The sequence below is a fragment of the Schistocerca americana genome, chromosome 4, assembly GCF_021461395.2.
Source record: "Schistocerca americana isolate TAMUIC-IGC-003095 chromosome 4, iqSchAmer2.1, whole genome shotgun sequence".
Classification (NCBI taxonomy): domain Eukaryota; kingdom Metazoa; phylum Arthropoda; class Insecta; order Orthoptera; family Acrididae; genus Schistocerca; species Schistocerca americana.
In genome coordinates, this window is record NC_060122.1 from 650905069 (window position 1) to 650925328 (window position 20260).

General features: G+C 36.9%; 1 protein-coding gene across 5 annotated transcripts in view; it reads left to right on the forward strand.

Moving 5' to 3' along the window:
- Positions 1-20260, forward strand: part of LOC124613193 (signal transducer and activator of transcription 5B) — a 146501-nt gene that overhangs the window by 12560 nt on the left and 113681 nt on the right. For all 5 annotated transcript variants that reach the window (XM_047141849.1, XM_047141848.1, XM_047141853.1 and 2 more), the window contains 4 exons: positions 1020-1126; positions 1614-1795; positions 14100-14258; positions 18187-18301. In XM_047141849.1, the coding sequence (XP_046997805.1) occupies positions 1020-1126; positions 1614-1795; positions 14100-14258; positions 18187-18301 (563 nt within the window). The remainder of the gene's footprint in view (positions 1-1019; positions 1127-1613; positions 1796-14099; positions 14259-18186; positions 18302-20260) is intronic.

The window sequence follows — 20260 nt, forward strand, 5'->3', positions numbered from 1 at the left end:
AATTTATAGGAACGGGTGATACAGTTATGATTTTAGAATATATTAAGCAACTGTTGCAACTGCACAGAAATGCCCCTGCTGTAGAACTGCAGAATTAACTTTTAGATTTTTTTAAAAGTATCCCTTTTAGGATCATTTTTATTGTCATTTTTGGCTTTTTATAATATACCATAATGCGCAAAGGTGGATAATGATCTGAAATATAGACCTGTATGTCAATATATAGCTGACTTTTTTTTTTTTTTTTTTTTTTCATTGTAATGTGCAGTTTTCAAAGAGAAAGGGAAATCAAGACAAAGTATGAACATCGAAGTATTTAACAACTTAAGTTTTACCATCACTTTACCACATGTCCTGTCAGTAGCAAAGAAATAAGATTAAACTGAAATTTTATTGTGAGTTGCACTTTGTAAGTGTTCAAGGTTTCTTGCTATTTAACCGACTACTGGGCCCTCCCGTGTATAAAATGTGCAATCCACAAACAAAATTGTTTTGCACCATCCCATTATTGTTTCAAGTTTCAGAGATCATACCTATTCCTTCTTTATTGCTTCAACTAACACAGGGACAAGTTGTATTGTCATACATCCAAATAAGCAGTATAAAATAAACATTGAGCTAGGTGCGAAAAAAATATACGTTCCCTGCAAGAAAATGATCCAGATCATGAGCTAGTAGCACAATCTGAGAATGAGACAATTGTCTATGAAATAATTGATAATCGAATAAGCAGTTGGCTGGGATATGATGCACCTGCACTGTTTAATGCATGAGTGAGTCATTACTGTGGGATAACAAATAATTATTGCAACAAAGTGATATAATGAAATGTTTACACATGTACACAGTACATCGCGTGCCTGCTCATGTTACGAAAAACAGCACTCCCGCTTGTATGTGTGTAATATTGCTGTGTTGCCTAAATGTGGAATGAAGCGTTCTGTAAGCTAAGTAAACTTTGTGTGACTTAAGACTTTTAAATTATTTAATTTATAAATTCTGTTCCATTTTCTTTACAGCGCACTTACAACACATACAAACACAGCAGAGAACTCCACAGATAATTGAAATGGAGAAAAAGTTAATGAAGCACAAAGAAACACTAGAGCAGTTACTAAATCAGAAGGTACTTGTAACATTTTTTGCAAGCATTGTGGCAGTGTGTTGAAAGCCTCTAGAGCTAACACTTTCTCTTAAGAAATCTTAATTATCGATGAGTGTATTGGTTTTCTTGTGTATTGTTTCGAAATACCATGTGTGTGGTGGGTAGGAAATGATGAAGAGTTTGCTGTATGAAAACAATTTCCAGTGGTTTGCAGAAATGAACATGCATTATGTGGAATAGAACTAATGTATCTGAGGCTGTATGTTATTTGGATAAAATGTTTTATTCACTATCCATCAGCCAGTATCAACTAACTGTCGTTTTCGAATTTGTTAGTATATAAGATTACTCATATCCTGTTAGCAGATCATAGATCAAGTTAAATATAATGTTGAAATTCCAAGACGTATTCCAAATACATTGCCAGTCCCGCTAAACAAAAATCACATTGCAACACTGTTGTGTCTATTTTAGTTATTTGGGACTAATTACTGTGTTATGTTAATAGGTGGCATCAATGATGCAATTAAGACTGACATTTGTAGATAAATTGAAGGACACGATAGAAAGTCACCTAACAAAAATGCAATCTAGAGTTCTGGATGAAGAACTAATTCGATGGAAAAGGGAGCAGCAGCTTCAAGGAAATGGGGCACATTTTAACAATAACTTAGACAGCATACAGGAGTGGTAAGTGTAAATAACTTCTTTCTTATAATTTTTGTGGGTGTTCATAACGTATACATAACTGTGCGCTGTTCAGGGAATCAGCAGCACTGTTACAGACACAATCTTTGTTGATTGTTCACTAGTTGGTGGGCATAGCCTAAGAAAAATTAGTAATGGCCTGTTATGTCATTATTCATACATAGTAGTAGTGAAAAGAAAGAAGGCAGTCACATCTCAAAGTAGTGAACAAATGATTTATACATAGGGGCCACTTGCAGTGCAGACATTTAAAGCGAAACTAGAAGGGCAATCATGGTAAGGTGTCTGCAACACCATACATCCTGAATGACAAATACAGGGTTAGCCAGCGAAACGGGCATATTGGAGATGGCCTTGACAGCTGGAATGTGAGTGGTGGGGGTAATGGTGGCCGGCTCCGTTCTACCTGCATGTCCTGCCATTTAGTTGCGATGGATCGTTTGACGGGTGAACATCATGGTTAAAGCATATTATACGAATGGTGAGAGTTTGGTGAAAACGCGACGTGCTTTTCGACCCCATTTCAACATACCGCGCAACAAGCCTGTTCCCTCGGATAACACAATTCGTTCGTGGATAAACAACCATGAACAAACTGGATCACAGTCTAAAAAACGAGGTGGGAGTGCAAAAACCGTTCAAACCTCTCAAAACATCGCTGCTATTCAACAGGCAGTGCTCAGAAGTCCACGCCGATCTGCCAAACAACATGCTCTGTCTTGGAATAAGTAACAATTCGGTGAGAAGGATTCTTCATCAAGCTTTATATTTTCACCTATACAAAATACAGATTGTGCAATCTCTCAAACCAAGTGACTATCAGAAATGATTACAATTTTGTGAGGAAATGGCCAGAAGACTTGAAGAAAATGACGACCAAGTAAACCACTTGTGGATGAGCGATGAGGTGCATTTCCACCTCTCTGGTTTTGTTAATAAACAAAACTTCAGATACTGATCGGAGGAAAACCCTGGCACACTTCATAAAAAACGCCTCTTCATGCTCAAAAAGTGATGGTTTGGTGTGCAATGTCGGCAAGAGGAATCATAGGCCCATTTTCCTTCTAGGATATCAATGGAAGTGCTGTGACTGTTAGCTCTGTGTGTTATGTTGCAATGATCCAGAACTTTCTTACACAAGGACTCGCCCGTTTTCCAGTGAATGAGCTCCGCATGGTAAAGTCGTCCACGGCCATATGGAACTCATCCTTGAGGAGCACGCATAGGGACTCAGTTGTTCTCTGCTGCCTCCGAATTGGACATACGCGGTTGACCCACAGCTATCTCCTTCGCCGTGAGAACCCACCCAAGTGTCGCTGTGATGCAGGGCTGACAGTGGTCCATCTTCTGATGGACTGCCCCCTTTTAGCCCCCTTGCGGCAGTCCTTTAATTTACCAGCTGCACTTCCTTCAATTCTAGGTGACGATGCCTCTATAGCTGACTCTGTTTTACGTTTTATCCGTGCAGCTGGGTTTTATCACTCACTCTAGTGTGGGCACTTTTTCATGATTTCTCAGGCTACACCCACTCCAGTGACTTTTAATTGTGATGTGGATACCAAAATAGTGTCTTTTATGGTAACAAGTTGTGTTGGTACCTCTATTAACACTTTCCAGCTGGAGGTTCTTCATTTGTAGTTGAGTGGTTGACCTTTTACCTGATCCATCAACCACTGTAGTCTGTTTTACTCTAGTTAACTATTTGCTCTGCTTCTTTTAAGTGTCCTATATTTTGTGTTATTGTGGTGTTCATTTTAGCTCTGTACCCCTTGGTGTTCTCTCCCTCTGGGTGCAGAGGTTATGCTTTTACTGTATAGACCTTTTACAAGTATGTCTGTCAGGAACGGGGACTGATGACCTCAATGTTTAGCCCCCCATCAAACCCCAAAACCATACCAAACCAGTGAATGAACAATGTTCCAACAAGCCACACTGCAAGAGTTGCCATGAATGCTGTGAATACTTTGTTTCCAGGTGGCATCATTTCCCAAAACGGGGATCTCTCTTGGCCCCCTCACTCTCCAGATTTGAGAACCTGTGACTTTTTTCTCTGAGGTGACTTAAAATCAAGAGTTTTTCAGAATGATCCACCCAGAACTATCCCAGCCCTAAAACAACAAATTTGGGATGAAATTGAAGGAATACCAGTCAGTATGCTGCAAAATGTCATGGGAAACTTCCAGGCCCGGCTGCAGAAGTACGCAGATTCCAGTGGATGACATTTGGCAGATGTTATATTCAAAAAATAATTTTTTCACAGTAAATGGCTACCTCTGTAATTTATATTTATAACCATTAAATTAAAAAAATAAATTTTCTTGACGAATTAGCTACTTATTTAACTCTTCCCGTTTCACTGGCTAACCCTGTGTAATAAATTTAAACAATGAAAATCCAGGATGGAATAATGACAATATTATGAAACGGTTAGATTAGTACTCATCATATAGTGGAAATGTTGAGTTGCATATAGGTGCAACAGAAGACTGCTATCCAAGTAAGCTTTCGGCCAAAAAGCCTTCTTTTGAATTAGACACACACACACACACACACACACACACACACACACACACACACACACAAGTGCAACTCTTTCACACAAAACTGCTGACTGTGGCTGCCAAAGCCAGACAACAGTAGCTAGATAATAACTATTATATTGTTGTACAGCCTGCACAGTATTGTTGTTATTGTTAGTGCAGTGGTCAGGCACAAAGCATATGCAACCTGAAGTCTTGCAGTTTTTATCAGTTCAGAAGTAAGGAGTCCAGCAATCGACTAATTTACAAACAGTATCTATAGTGCATGCATATTAACTTGGTTGATTTTAACTGGGGGTGCAGAGTTTGGGTGAAGCAAGTGTCACTAAGCAGAGGAATGGGACAGAGAGGGCATGTTTTGCAACAGATGTATATTCTTAGTGTGGGTAGTTAGCTTCCTTTAATGAGGATGATTGTAGATACCATTTGTGATGTGCTGAGAATTGTTTCATCATTCTATAAAATAGGTAAGCTGTTTCATTGATTCATTAGTTTGTGGTGTAATAAAATGCCTACTAAAACTAAAAATAATTTTGTCATTTTAAAAATAAAAGGCTTCAAAGAAAATTCTTTTTCATTCCAAAGTTTAGTTAGGTGCTAATGCTCATGACGACGCAGGAAAGGGGGAGGGTGTGGCAACTAATATCTGACTGCATTCAGAAAGGTTGGGAACCCCTCCTGTGGAAGTAGAGAGAACTGTACATACTGCACAAGGCTCTTCCTAGGTCTTGAAATTCTTATGCTAACTTCTGAGGACACTCACTCATCAATCGTATTTGTTGCTAATAACAAAAAGCACTTGCAGTTCAAATATGATTTTCACAATACAATACACAAAATAGTTTGCACCTACAATTTTCTGCCTCATCTGGTATTCAAAATGAAGGTGATCAGGTTAGATTGATTAGATTCAGATTTAATTCCATAGACCCAAAAATGAGGACTCTCATGGGTATGAAACAAGTCAGAAAATCTAAAAAACGAAAACATACAATATCTAAACATAACTCACTACCGTGATCATTTGTCAGGAGATTGTTAGAATATGTGAATACATTACAGTGAAATGGAACTGCTAATATTTACAGAATTAATACCCTGTTGGAATGAAACATAGTTACGCACTTATAATAAATGTGTCAAAGACAAAATACCTAATCTTGACTGTTGTGACCAAATGCTGTCAGAACTGAAATCTAACAGACATTTTTATTTAAGCTGATCTAACAGTCCCTGTTAAGATACTCATCAATAGAACAGAAGGAGATGCCTATCAAAAAGTCTTACAAGCTCTGTTTAAACTATACTTTATCTGAAACCACGTTTTTAGTGGTTGTTGGCAATTTATTGAAAATGTGTGTTCCTGAATATTGGACCCCTTTTTGGACCCAAGTAAGTGATTGTAGGTCTTTATGTAGATTGTTCTTATTCCTAGTATTGATACCATATATTGAGCTATCGGCTGGAAAGACACATATTACTGGTAACAAATTTCATTAAGGAATAAATATACTGAGAAACAGTGCTTAGGATACAAAGTTCCTTGAACAGATTTCTACCTGATTTTCTTGAATTTACCCCACAAATGAGTCTTATTACACACTTTTGCATGCTAAAAACTTTTGGTCAGTTTGACGAGTTACTTGCACTTCAGCAATGCTGTGATATGCCCTTCCCAGCTGAATTTGTTATCGAGTTGTTATCCCAGAAATTTAACAGTGTCAACCGATTCAATTTGTTGTGTCTTCATAATATATGCTGGAAGAAAATCTCTTAAAAGTTCTGAATTGCATATAATGGGTCTTTTCAAAGTTTAATGACAGTGAATTAGCTTTAAACCATTTATTAATGTCAGTGAAAATTTGATTACCTGCCATTTGTGAATCTGTACTTGACTTGCTACTTATTGCAATGTTTCTATCATCTGCAAACAAAACAAACTTTGCATGTGGCTATGTAACAGACAAGAGGTCATTAATGTACACAAGAAAAAGCAGTGGACCCAAGATGAAACATTTAGGAACGCCACGTGTAATTAGCCCAATCAGATGAAGATTGACTGCTTACTCCACAGATATTTTGCAGTGACCCACTTTGTTTCTTATTTGTTAGGTAAGACTTGAACCATTTCGGAGTACTGCCGGTGACACCATAATATTCTAATTTGTTTAAGAGATTGCTGTGATTCACACATTCAAAGGCTTTTGACAGATCACAGAAAAAGCCAGTAGCCTCTAATTTGTTATCTAATGGATTAAGGACTTTCTCACTCTACATGTCAATAGCCTTCTGTATATCAGATACCTTAAGGAACTTGGACAATACGTTATTTGCAGTCAGAATCTTAAGTAGAGGCTTTAACACACCCTTTTCCGATACTTTTGAAAAAGCCAGCAAAAATGAAACTGTTCGATAGTTTGACAGTGTCTCTTTATACCCTTTCTTGTAATGAGGCTTAACTTCAGCATATTTTAGCCAGTCTGGAAATGTTCCGCTGATAAGAGATTGTTTACACAAATAACTTAAGATAGATCTCAACTTGCATGAGCACTCCTTGATTAACTTAGTTTATATGTTATCATTCCTCTAGAATACTTTGATTTCAAGGATTTTATGATGGATGCCTCTTCTTTGGGAGATGCGAGTGTCATTTCCATTTTACTGAAATTATTTGTAAAAACTGGTCTCAGATACTCCATTGCACTGTTTACTGAACCTGTTAACCCCAAACTGTCAGTAACAGAAACAAAGTACTTGTTTAAGAGATTTGCAACACTATATGCACTTGTTATCAATGTCTCATTTATTTTTAGAGCTATTTGTTCCTCTTCCTTTTTGGCCCTACCTGTCTCTGTCTTCATTATATCCCATACAGTCTTTATTTTGTTGCCAGATGTAACTATCTTTTTCTCATAATAAAACTGCTTAGAATTCTGCATTACTTGCTTCAATATTTAGCAATATTCTTTGTAATGCATTACAGTGCTAACATCAGAGCTTTTCCCAGATAGTAGATACAGTCTCTTTTGTCCCACATGATATCTTTATTCCTCGTGTAATCCAAGGTTCATTTTGAGACTTCTGTTTGATTTATGCGTAGAGGAAAACAATTTTCAAAAGAGGACATAGCTTTATTAATGAATGCATTTGAGTCAAGTATTGGTAAACATCTATCCAGTTCATGTTTTTGAGCACTCTCCTAAAATTCTCACTTTTTGACTGATTTAGTACCCTCCTGTTCTTAGATTTTACAGATTTTTTTTCATCCTGGCAAGTTTCAGCATAATCAGATTGTCCGTTTACTATTAGTTTTGTGATATGTCTTTTTCCCTAGATTTGTCTATGAAGATACTGTCAATAGCCATCTCAGAGCATTTACGTACCCGAGATGCAAAGTTCACAGTAGGAATTAAATTTAATGACAATGTTTATGATTGCAATACAGTGGAACTTCAATTTTACAGTCTCCGATTTTATGTTTTTCGCAATTCTACACAATAAATTTGTAGCTCCTGTGATAAACCCATAAGATCAATGCTAAAAATTCCCCGATTTTACATTTCTTCCTAGGAAGGTTTACCTTGATTCTAAGTTCTTACTCAACATGGCTCTTGACTTCATGCAACTTTCTTCCTATTGATATTTGATGTGACTGAACAGGTCATAAGTGACATAAGACAGATGGTTCGCATCATAGGTAGAGACAGAGTTAAGGAAATATTTTAGGTCATTGTGGAGAGGGGAGATGCAAGAGAGGAAATGCTGTTGTAATTCACAATCAGTGTTGCTAACACGACTTGGAATATTTAGCTTGACCGTGTAATTATGATATAACTACTGCTAAATTGCAACAGTCAGAGAAAAAAAGTCAATCAACACAAAGTGTTACAGACCAAGCCAATACGTGACGGAGGGGCCCAGTCACCACATATTCTTGTGCCACATATGACTCAATCTCATCTTTTTATGTGTATTTCCGATGTACTGTATTCAGCAACAATATCAGTCTTCACCCTTTTTAATTCAAACACTGAGTCTCGAAGAATATGCTGGTCATAATCAAGGAAACGTCATCCATTGCCGGGTAGTGAACTATTATTGGCTGGCGACCCAGTAGCCAGCACAGCCAGCACACTACACTCACACACACAAAATGAGCTCGCCTACTGGATGCGTGGAGAGGGGGAGTGGCCCTATAGTGATGGTAGTGCTGGCAGGGGTGAAAGCATTTTGTGATGCTGTGAAAATACACTTTTAATACAGATGATGTACTATGACAGATTTCACATGGAAATAGAACAAGGGCTTCGCAATAGCTCATTTTAAAGACTTTCATGTTCAAATCTGACACGATGCAGTTGCAACTACTACGTACACTACTCGTGTATACTTTGCACTGCAGATCATAAAGATTGGCATCAGTGGTAGTGGACATGAAGTAAAGCTGTAGTACTCAAGCTTTCTTTCAAATTCACATTTTATACAGTGTACATAAATTCACCGAGCTGACTTCTAATAAGATTGTAATGTCAGTTGGGGAAGGTAACTCATATTTTCACATCTGTTTTTCTCATCAAGCGTAAAAGAACACTAATGGTGGTGAGCATATGAAGTGCAGCTCTTAAGAAAAGCATAAAACAATAATGGCAATGGTGACAAAGTATGTCATTAAGCAGATGTCTGTGTTTATGCATAAGGTTTAATCACTTAGCTGCTGAGATGTTTTTGGTTTAATTCAACATGTTCATAATTTTTGCTTTTTCCTGGGTGGGCACAAAGGGTGTGTGTTTTGAACGTATAATTTGTGATTGTAGCATGTCGGAAAACAGCTCGATTACCTTGTACCTGCATACCAATTTCAGTTTTTTTGGTGAGTTCTTACTTGCTGTTACACATCTGAAATTTTTTAAGAACTGATAAAATTCATTACCACACATTATTGTATAAACATTGTATTGTACATTTAATATCCTTCACTTGACAGATTTTATACAAAGTATTGGAGAGGAATGCTATTTTTAATCATATATGCCAATTACATATGTTTTTGCTCATGTTTTGGGTGGTTTTAACATTTTCCTCGATCGGGTTCTATTGAATCCTTGATTCTATATTTTCCTCAGTTTTGAGTTTTTTAAATATGGACGACTTGAAAATGTAAAATATGGGTTTCACTGTAATAGTTTACTGACAGATCTTTTCAGTGAATCAGTATTAAAATCACCATCAACCACTGTTTCCTTGTATTTTACTGTGAGAGGGGACAGCATGTTTTTTACTGTGAAATGGAACAGCAGTGTGTCCATATTTTTTATAAAGAGGTTAAAGTTTCCCGACAGTGCCCTATATATACTTATTATTAGAAAGGACTGTCCGCCCCCGGTAGCTGAGTGATCAGCGCGACAGAATGTCAATCCTAAGGGCTGGGGTTCAGTTCCCGGCTGGGTCGCAGATTTTCTCCGCTCAGGGACTGGGTGTTGTGTTGTCTTAATCATCATCATTTCATCTCCATCGACGCGCAAGTAGTCAAAGTGGCATCAAATCGAAAGACTTGCACCTGGCGAGCGGTGTACCCGATGGGAGACCCTAGTCACACGACATTATAAAGGACTTATCATGAAATACTACATTCTGCTGTGTAGTTCTTGAATGAGCCTCGGTTAGACAAAAAGAAGAATATTGGGAATCACAATTGTCTTATTATCTAAATTTAAGGATTAAAGATTCCTTATGGCTTAATGACAAATGATTAATATTCCTTCTAAACAGGCCTCTGTTCCTGTATTGTGCATGTAAATTTTCGATGATAAATATCAGTGTGGCTATGGAGATATCAGTTGGAAATAAACATTATCTGTTGGTGTAACCAAGAAAGTATCAACTTTTATTTGTACTTACTATTTTTTTTTCTTTTTTCTTTTTTTCAAAATAACAATGCAATGAAAAGGATAGTTGCTGCTCACCATGTAACAGAGATGCTGGGTCACAGAAAGGCGCAACAGAAAGAAGGCGCAACAGAAAGACTGTCACAAAATTTAGCTTTTGACCAACAAGGCATTTGTCAAAAATAGATAATGCGTGCGCCCGCATGCAGAGACACACACACACACACACACACACACACACACACACACTTGCGCGCGCAACCACAGTCTGGCAGCTGGAGCCAATAAATATTTTAAAATATATTTTTCAGTTGATGAGTTACTATGTAACATATTCAAATCATCTGAGGACTTGGTAATTAGAAACAACAGGTAATATCATCATTTGTGTGACCTGATGTTGAAATACTTAATAAAAAAGTTACAAGATGATCACCATATGTCCTTCAGACAGTATACTTAATTTGCATAACGGTTTGCCGCAGTTTAATGGTAGTTAATTATTAATACAGTTTCAAACAGCTGCTTTGTTTTGTTTAAGTGTAACTTAACTCATTCCGCCAAAAAGACTTGGACCTAATACCCAGCTGTTGCTGAAATAGAATTTGAGGGTTTGTCCAGAGCTAAGGTTGTACACAAGAGATGGTGTGTGTGTGTGTGTGTGTGTGTGTGTGTGTGTGTGTGTGTGTGTTGGGGGGGGGGGGGGGGGGGTAGACAACAGACCAAAATGATGCCTGCATGTCTCAGTTAGATTTGAAGCAAAGACTTTCATAGATAAATAAGGCAGATTGACATAGTTCTACCTTAAGATTTGGAATAGCTAGAAGGCTCTCCCCCATTATGGGAGTGCAGCAAAATACAAAGTATGTCAAGAAAATAATAAAATTATTTTTTTAAATCACTCTTGTTAGACTCATTGTATTCAGAGCAATGGAATTAAGTGGGTGAGGGGGAATCAATCTCTCTCCTTTCCATCAGTACCTAGTTCAGTCTGCTCCAGGAGCTCAGGGATTGCTGTTTACACGAACCTCCTGGTAGTACATGTGTCAGAGTATGCAGCAAAGTCAACTCTTGGTTGATGGCACTAAACTCAATAAGTTCTGCTGACACCTACTAGATAATTCGGCAAATTTACTGCTATTCTGTTGTGTTGTATTCTCAAGTTTCATGTTGGTGGGAGTCGTTCCTGGAAGGCTGGGAGAGGCGAGTTACGAATTACACTTTTGACAGCCATTGCCCAACGAAAATGATGAAAATGTGTTAGTTGCTCTTTATCGTTTGAACAATGACTGTCGAATGAGTGTGCATATGATAGCAAAGACTCTCGCTACTTCAAAAACTACTGTGGCTAACATACTTAACAACAACTTGGAACATTGGAAAGTGTGGGTCAAGATAGCCCCCAAACTGTTGATAAACAACCAGGTGGAGATTATGAATGAACTTTTGGAATGTGTGGAAAATGAACCTCATTTATTAGGCAGTATCATTACTGATGACATAACACAGCTGTTTGAGTACATTGGAGAGATGAAGCATCAAAGTTCCAAATGCACATCTCCAAGTTCCCACACCTCAAGAAGGCAAGAATAGGCAAACCGAAAGTGAAAGCCATGCTGATTGCCTTTTTCAGTGTCATTTGTGTGGTTGACCAAGAATTTGTATCGCAAGGGAAGACAGTCAATGCTGTCTACTACGTGAATATTAGAGAGATTAATGAGGAGGATTGTCAAGACAAAAGGAGATCATCAATACCTGGCAGTTGCACCATGACAATCTTCCCTGCCGAATCTCTGTATGCTTCTGGGAGTTTCTGACCAAGATAATAGTTTCAATACACTGCCTCAGTTCTCCTAAAGGCCTGATCTGATTTTGGTGATCTTTTTTATTTTTTTTCTACCGAAGATGTAAGATGGTTCTGAAAGGTTCAGGCTTGGGATTATCAAAATAGTCCAAACTGATGTGCCAGAATCTAAATGAGGTTCGTGGTGATGCATGCAGTCAATGGCTGAGTCTATGGGAAGACTTGTAGATGCCAAAGGGAACTATTGTGAAGAATTTCAACATTCTGAATATCTCAAGTGAAAAAATTTTATAGATGTTATTACATTACTCTGGACACACTTTGTAGAGGAAGAAGTGTTTGTAAGTTAAATTTGTTCCAGTGGCTGGATAGAACAGTACAATCATGAGGGTTCTCATTTTCCGTCAGGCAAGCATGATAGATTTTATGTTTGATGGAACATACATAATAAAGTTAGTTGTCCATAATAAAGATAGTTGTCCAAGAATTTGTTTCCAAAACATAGATTTGCAGTGGCTTTGTCATGTTACTCAGGATAGAAAAAGATAAGAGACAGCAGCAGCTGCACTGGTATGTGAGAAGGGCTGAATCACATTTTTGAAATTATGAGATTTCATTTTATTTGTCAGCCACTATATAAAGGTAGATGGAAACTTTCTTTAGGAAGAAGATATTTTTGTTGAAAGAGACTTAGTCCCAAAAGTCAGTCTGCATTGACCAAATTACTTGTTTTTATGATTTTCTGTAGATCCCAACGTGAAGAACTTTCATGGATATCGAAGGAGTCAAGCTATACATTAACATAAAGGTGCAGCTATTAGATACCAATTGAGTGCACTGTAATAATAAGAAACTATCAATACATTTCTATATACTACTACTTTTTGCATGTATTAAATTTAATCATAGTAAAATAGGCAGGAAAGCTGCTTTTTCAGTTGTTATTTACCTGCTTATCATCAATACTGCTTTCTTAATATTCGTGTAACAATTTTGAAGTTTATCAGATAACATTTATTCATATTTGTAATATGCGTCAAATTTTTTCGGAATGTAAGTTAAAACTTATTTTTATCACTCTTTCCATATTGTTAAATGTTAAGTAGAGTAGGGAACTAAAGGATAATAGAGTACATTAAGTGTTGTACAACTGAGTTCTTGCAATAAGTAAAAACAGGAAACAGCAACTTTTAATTGTCGTATTTATTAAAAACTACTGATATCACCTGCTTTGAACCAACATTGTGATCTTCTGATATTTGTTCACATTCATCTTATGTCATTTACATGGTACCAATCAAATGATGCCTGTTGGCAGCTATTATGAAAGTAGGTGTGATATTGCCACACAGAAAGGAGCAATATTAGAAAAAAGTATCATTTTATGTAAATGTTATGTGGAATGTTGGGTGAAATACAAATAATGAAAGGAGTAAAGATAGCGGTTCTCTGTGTAGTTGAGACTTTGAGTGGTTGATGTGAGATAAACAAGAATGAAAATTTTGCAAATCGTTTGGACCTGGTGAGGTGATCTGACCTGTCCACATTGTACAGAAAATGCAGTTTACCTCATTTTTATTTTTAACAACTCTAACAAAGAGCTAAAACAACCTAACTGGTATCTCAAGTAAATAATTTTGTGCTTAGGATGTAGAAAAGCCTGTGTTTTTGTGCAGCACTCCTGGTTCTACTATTGGGATATTAGTATTATACAGTTTCGCTGTAATGAATGGAAGAAACCTAGTTGTTTTTGAAATCTCAATGTCTTATGTTGTATCAAGTGGCTCATGTTTTTTATTCTTTAATGAATATGATAGTAAGATAAATAAGAGTGGCTGGTTGGAGTTTTTATTTTCCGTAAGAATTTCCCTGTATTTCCACACGGCTATGGTCTTATTATGTCACTTTTTGATACAAAAGCTATAACTTGTAACTTTCAGCCCTACTAGTGCTGAATGAAAGTCGTGTCAGCAAAATTATTTTTGTTTTGCAGTAAAGACGCCACAATAGCTGCAGATAAATTTTGTTGTTAAATGTTGTATTAATTTTAATTCTAGGTGTGAAAGTCTTGCTGAAATTATTTGGATGAATAGGCAACAAATAAAAGAAGCCGACAGGTTAAAGCAGAAGTTTGACTTCGATCCACCCGTGGTTTCTGAGAGACTGCTTCATCTGAACACAGTCATCACACAGCTTTTATCATCTTTAGTCACAAGGTAAAATATACTGGTACAGTCATTATCCAACATTGCTTACATACCATGCTGTTGAAGTTGAGACTAAAGACTTTGTTTAATAATTATATGCTTATGTGCCCAATAATTGTTTTCAACTTTAAGAGAAAGAGGAATTACGGCAGTTCTGTAAGTTATGTAATTGTGGAGGTAGGGCATTCTGAACACTGAGGCACTTTGATAATGTAAATGGTTACTTGCAGTTGGAAGCCAAATGAAGCAACCTGTGGATATTTTACAATCTATCGTTCATTACTCTTTGTTTTTAAGTCACTTTAATCACACATTGTTATTTGTGTGTTATTCATGCTTTCACATATTTTTTGTAGTGCTTCAGTTGTTGTTCGCTATATGACTGCATGAAAAAACAATGTTCCATAAGGTTTCCACTGGTTCCTACATCTTCACATTTTGTATTTAATGTACTCTTCTAATTAATCTTTTAATTGGTTTTTTCTTTTGATTGCCTGGCTAACAACTGCACTATCATTCGTGACTTTGCAGTAATAGTGTGTGAGACATTTTGTAGCTAATGGAAGAATGCATAAAATTTGTCTTTGGCCAGCAACAGTGGATAGTGGGAAGGCAGTGTTGTTTGATTTTGCCATGAGAGAAGTTGTGAATGGACTGTCAGTGAGAGACATTGTCTGTCTACGTGTATTGACAGTCTATAGTTTTGGAATGCTATCTGCTTTACTGTTAATGTAATTAGGATGAGTTTCTGCATGAAGATTCCAAAAAAACTTAAACTTTTAATGTGAAATGTGTGTTTGAATCTAGTAGCTTACTGCAGTATGCAGACTTATGTGAACTTTCTTCAGACTTTATTTCATTACAAATATGAAGTAATTGTGAACATGATATTGCAGTGCCTGTGATTTCCAAAGCATGATGTAATGCTTCATGTCTGAAGGAACATATCATTCTTCTGAACTGCACAGGTATGGCAATATCATATTTATCCAACGATACCAGGCAAGCAATTTTCAGTTGAAATATCTCCCCTGTACGGGAGTATACATAATGGATGTATGAGTGCAGGTTGTAGACGCATGGTTGATAGCATATAGAAATTTGGGTCTGGCCGTGAGGCGCACTTGGGTAACCTAATAATAAGACGCGATAAGCAGTAAACATGGATTCAAGTCCCAATCCGGCAGAAATTTTCATTGCCATTATTCCATTATGCAGCTGATGGTGGTCCATATTCGTAATTGTGGATAAATTTCATGTATAATTGTGATGTTTCTTATCTTAATTATCACTTCTGTCCATTTTAACCTTTACTTCTTACATCATTGTCCTTGAATGAACATTGTCATTAGTATAAAGGAAATAGAAGTATTTGTGTCTGAGATGTCTCCAGACACTTCTTCGGTATGAAATCTCATTGGCTGGAATAGAATTGTCTTCAGTGATGAATCCCACTTCAAATTGAGCCCAGATGACCAGCAAAGACATGTCTGGAGATGCCCTGGACAGTGGTGGAATGCCTGATTGGTGCCTGCGATGTGGTCCAACAACCAGGAGTAATGGTCTGTTGTGCCATTTCTTTCCATAGCAGGACCACTTTGGTTACCATCCACAGCACCTTCACAACACACCAGTATGTCGATGATATTGTATGCTCCGCTTTGTTACCTTCCATGGCAAACCATCCCGGGCTTGCATTTCAGCAAGATAATGCCCACTTACATACAACAAGAGATTCTATTTCGTGGCTCCGTGCGTACCCAACCCTATCTTCGCCAGCGAGGCCGCTAGATCTCTCCATAGTTGAGAATATTTGTAGAATTATGGGCAGAGCCCTGCAACCAGCTCAGGATTTTGATAATCTAATGCACCATTTGGACAGAATTTGGCACAATATCCTTCAGAAGGACATCCTACAACTCTGTCAGTCAGTGCTGAGTCAAATAACTGATTGCGTAAGGGCCAGGCATAGACCAGTGTATTATGATTTGGACAATTTGTGAAGCTCTTTCTCTTGAATATATCATCCAATTTTTTCTGAAATAGTAATAATTTGTTTGTCTGTATATGTACATCACATCTACCAGTTTCCACCTCGTTCGGATAATTTATTTGTGGTGAGTCATTTTATTTGTCTTAGTGTACATATGGCATTTGATGATGAACACATTTTCGTCTGTCTGCCACTTGACCTAATCACTGCTTCGTAGGCCAGTCTCTTAAAAATCTCCTCTGCATGTGAGCTTTCTGGAAAAGTGATAGTTATTAGATGCTGTGTTGGAATAGTGCTTGCCACATGGAAATCTACTTCATGTTGTATTGCTTTGCCATAGAACATTGTTGATTAGACATTTCTAGAGTATTTTTATGTGGTGTTAGTCTATGATGTAGGCAGTTATATGGAGGATAAAATTTCAAGAAGTACTGCCCTCAGATTTTTGACATTTTTACATATACAAGTGAAACATTCTAAATTTCATGACTTTTGTTAAAACCCATTTATGTTATTAAAAACCACCAGTTTCATATTATTTGTCACCTTATCATTTATGTCAAATTTCCATTTTCCGATGAATAACGGTATTAAAGAGAATGTAAAGTTGCATTTGCTTTTCACATTTCAATGCTGCCTTCTCTATTAGAAAAAAAAGAGGCTAAATAATCTAGACATGGTGTACCTATAATCTGAAATTTCACTTACTTTACCAATGAAAGAGCCCCTTACATAAAATTGTTACATTACTTTGTTTGTTCAAACTCTGGTGCTTTAATGTTAATTTGAGCAGCTGAATAATAAAGATAATCTCTTTGAACAATGGTAATTCTTAGTTTTGTACTGTATTTTTTCCTCATCTCTTACTTTGTGCATTAACTGTAACAAAACTTCCAAACTGCATCTATCATTAAGTCACCTGTCACTTCATTGTTTTCTACCTGCAAATTACTTATCTACATAATTTTCTCATTTAATTATTTTCTCCCCCCCCCCCCCCCCCCCTCCCCGTATGCTGCGAAGTTTGCGTGATTAGTGTCATAACTGCAATCTGCACATAAATGTTACCTTTTTACCTGGAATGTTCCTTTTTTACTTGAAATCACTGCATACAATTAATGAGATGTTACAGTAACACCCTTAAATCTGATTGCACTATTAGCTTTTGGTGATACACAGTTTATATCTGAATGGAGAAAAAAGTTGGTGGAAAAACTAATTCAGGACTAACTGGAGAAAGTGCTGAAGAAGAGACAGCGAGACACTACATTTGTGCATTATTACTGAATTGTCAGCAAACAAGGAGATTCTGTTGTGGAGGTCTTGATTACTGATGCTGATGGCAGAAAGCGTGCTTGTAATTCACATGGTGGTGTAGCATGTTTGCTGTCTATATCCTTTAAGGATTAAGGTTGTTGATAAAGCCAACAAAGGAACCTAACCAGAAGGTGCACACTGTCTGTTATGCATTGTGGATTAATTTGTATGTGGGGCTGATGTAGTTTGTGTTGGAAAGGTGCTTTGGACAAGTTTGTTTTCAACCAACCATTTGGAAATGTATTGAGAAGACCCCCAGTTAGACCATACACAGAGTACTTATTTCATTGTATTTCCGTATGAGAACACAAATTAAATAACAAATTAGAAAGTACTGGGATTGTCCTTGTATGCAGGAGCGCTTAATAAATGTGTATATGATGTCGAAGGCAGATTCATATTGTTAGATTCAAAATGTGTTACAGTGGGAGAAGTGTGAGCATTGAATAAAGACTGTGTTTGTAACTCCTAAAAATGTAGAGGTACGCATACCAAATGAGTAAGGAGATGTCATTGTAATATTTAGCTTCTCTGATTGGCACAATTATTAATGTCTACATTATAATATAATTGACAGACATATAGTTCTTATTTACCTTCTTTTCAAAAAGATATTTTATTTTTCAGCACATTCATAATAGAGAAACAACCACCACAAGTTATGAAGACAAACACACGTTTTACTTCTACAGTAAGGCTCCTCGTTGGAGGGAAGCTGAATGTCCATATGACCCCACCTCAGGTATGACTGGCACCGCATATGCATCAATGTGTTTGTTTGTTGCTTTGTAACAGTGGATCGTTTCTTGCACCTTTGCTTATTATATTTCTACAAACAGACCAAAAAATCTCATTTGTGGTGGCTGTAACACTGTCAGTTGGCTTTTAAGCAGTTTCAGTAATTCATACCTAATTCTTAAGAATAGTTTTCAGAATAGTCTTTCTGTTTCACATCAAAATATTTTATCAATAGCCTTAGTTGAAGTTCTGTGTAAAGATTCTCAATGCCGTATTGCATTGTAATTTATATAGTAGCTCACAAGGAGAGATCCTCAGCAGTGCGATCGACTTTTTGCAACTATCTATACGGTGACACAGGTCAAGATCCCAGGTATCAATCACTGCAGCCATTCACCCTTGTGAGCCCTCATTTGCGAATAACTGAGGAAAAAAATGTGTAGAAACTTCGTGTGACACTCAGTAGTGTTGCGTGGAAAAGGTTTAATTTTTTATTCTGATAGCTTGGTGTAATGAATAGGATACTTTGCATGCAGGAGGTTCTGGGGTCGAAACTCGTCAGGTGCACATTTTTTTTAATTTTTAAATCTTTATCAAAACTACTCCATCATTTTTATTCAAATAATTGATTTAAATGCAATTTTTTAATTCCATTCCTTTGTCACACAATTTTAATCATAATATCAACTTAACTTGCTCTCATTTTTCTTTGTATCATTCTTTCTGGACATGAAATTTTTGTCCATGTGTTTTTAATTGATTTTATGTGGTCTTTAAATATGTCTGCTTATGTCTGTATATGTGTGGATGGATATGTGTGTGTGTGCGAGTGTATACCCGTCCTTTTTTCCCCCTAAGGTAAGTCTTTCCTGATGAGGCAACAGTTTGTTGCGAAAGCTTGAATTTTGTGTGTATGTTTGTGTCTGTTTGTGTTTCTATCGACCTGCCAGCGCTTTCGTATGGTAAGTCACATCATCTTTGTTTTTAAATATATTTTTCCCGCGTGGAATGTTTCCCTCTATTATATTGATATCATTTTTTGTATTAATTTTGATTTAACTTCTTTTGTTTTGTCGCTTTGTTTTTTTAGTCCATATTTAGTGTTTATTATATCTATTTCTCATTTTGCTTGAATTTTGTGTTACTTATAAACCTGTCTTTTGTTTAACTTTTCACCTGTGGTTTTTTGTCCATAATTCAGTAGATATTTAGGTCATATTTTACATCATTGGGTAACAAAAATACATTTCTCACCACAAATACAAATAGATTATTTCATTTTTGTTTTTTAACTATAAGATCTGAATTTTCAAATACATAAATACGAGGTGCGGCTAGAAAAAAACCGGACTGATGCTGGAAAAAACATTTATTTACAATTATTTACAATTTCATGTTATCTCCTTCAATGTACTCTCCTCCTCAGTCTCTACACCGCTCCATACGAATTTTCCACTGTTCATAGCAATGCTGCAGATCATTTTCGGTAAGTCCGTACATTTCTTCCGTCGCTTTTTCTTTTACTGCTTCAACAGTCTCAAATCTAGTTCCTTTCAAAGCTGACTTGACTTTAGGGAAAAGAAAAAAGTCACAGGGGCCCAAATCAGGTGAGTAGGGCGGATGATCTAAGATGGGGATGTTGTGTTTTGCCAAAAACGTCTTCACTGACAACACACTGTGAGCTGGGGCATCGTCTTGGTGAAGGATCCATGACTTTTTTCTCCACAAATCGTTCCGTTTTCTCCGTACTCGCTCACGTAGGGTAGCCAGGACGCTAATGTAGTAATGCTGATTCACTGTTTGTCCCTCTGGTACCCAATCAATGTGCACAATCCCTTTGATGTCAAAAAAAAAACAATCATCATTGCCTTGAATTTCGATTTTGACATTCGTGGTTTTTTTTTGTCATGGAGAACCAGGAGTTTTCCAATGCATCGATTGGCGTTTAGTTTCGGGATCGTAA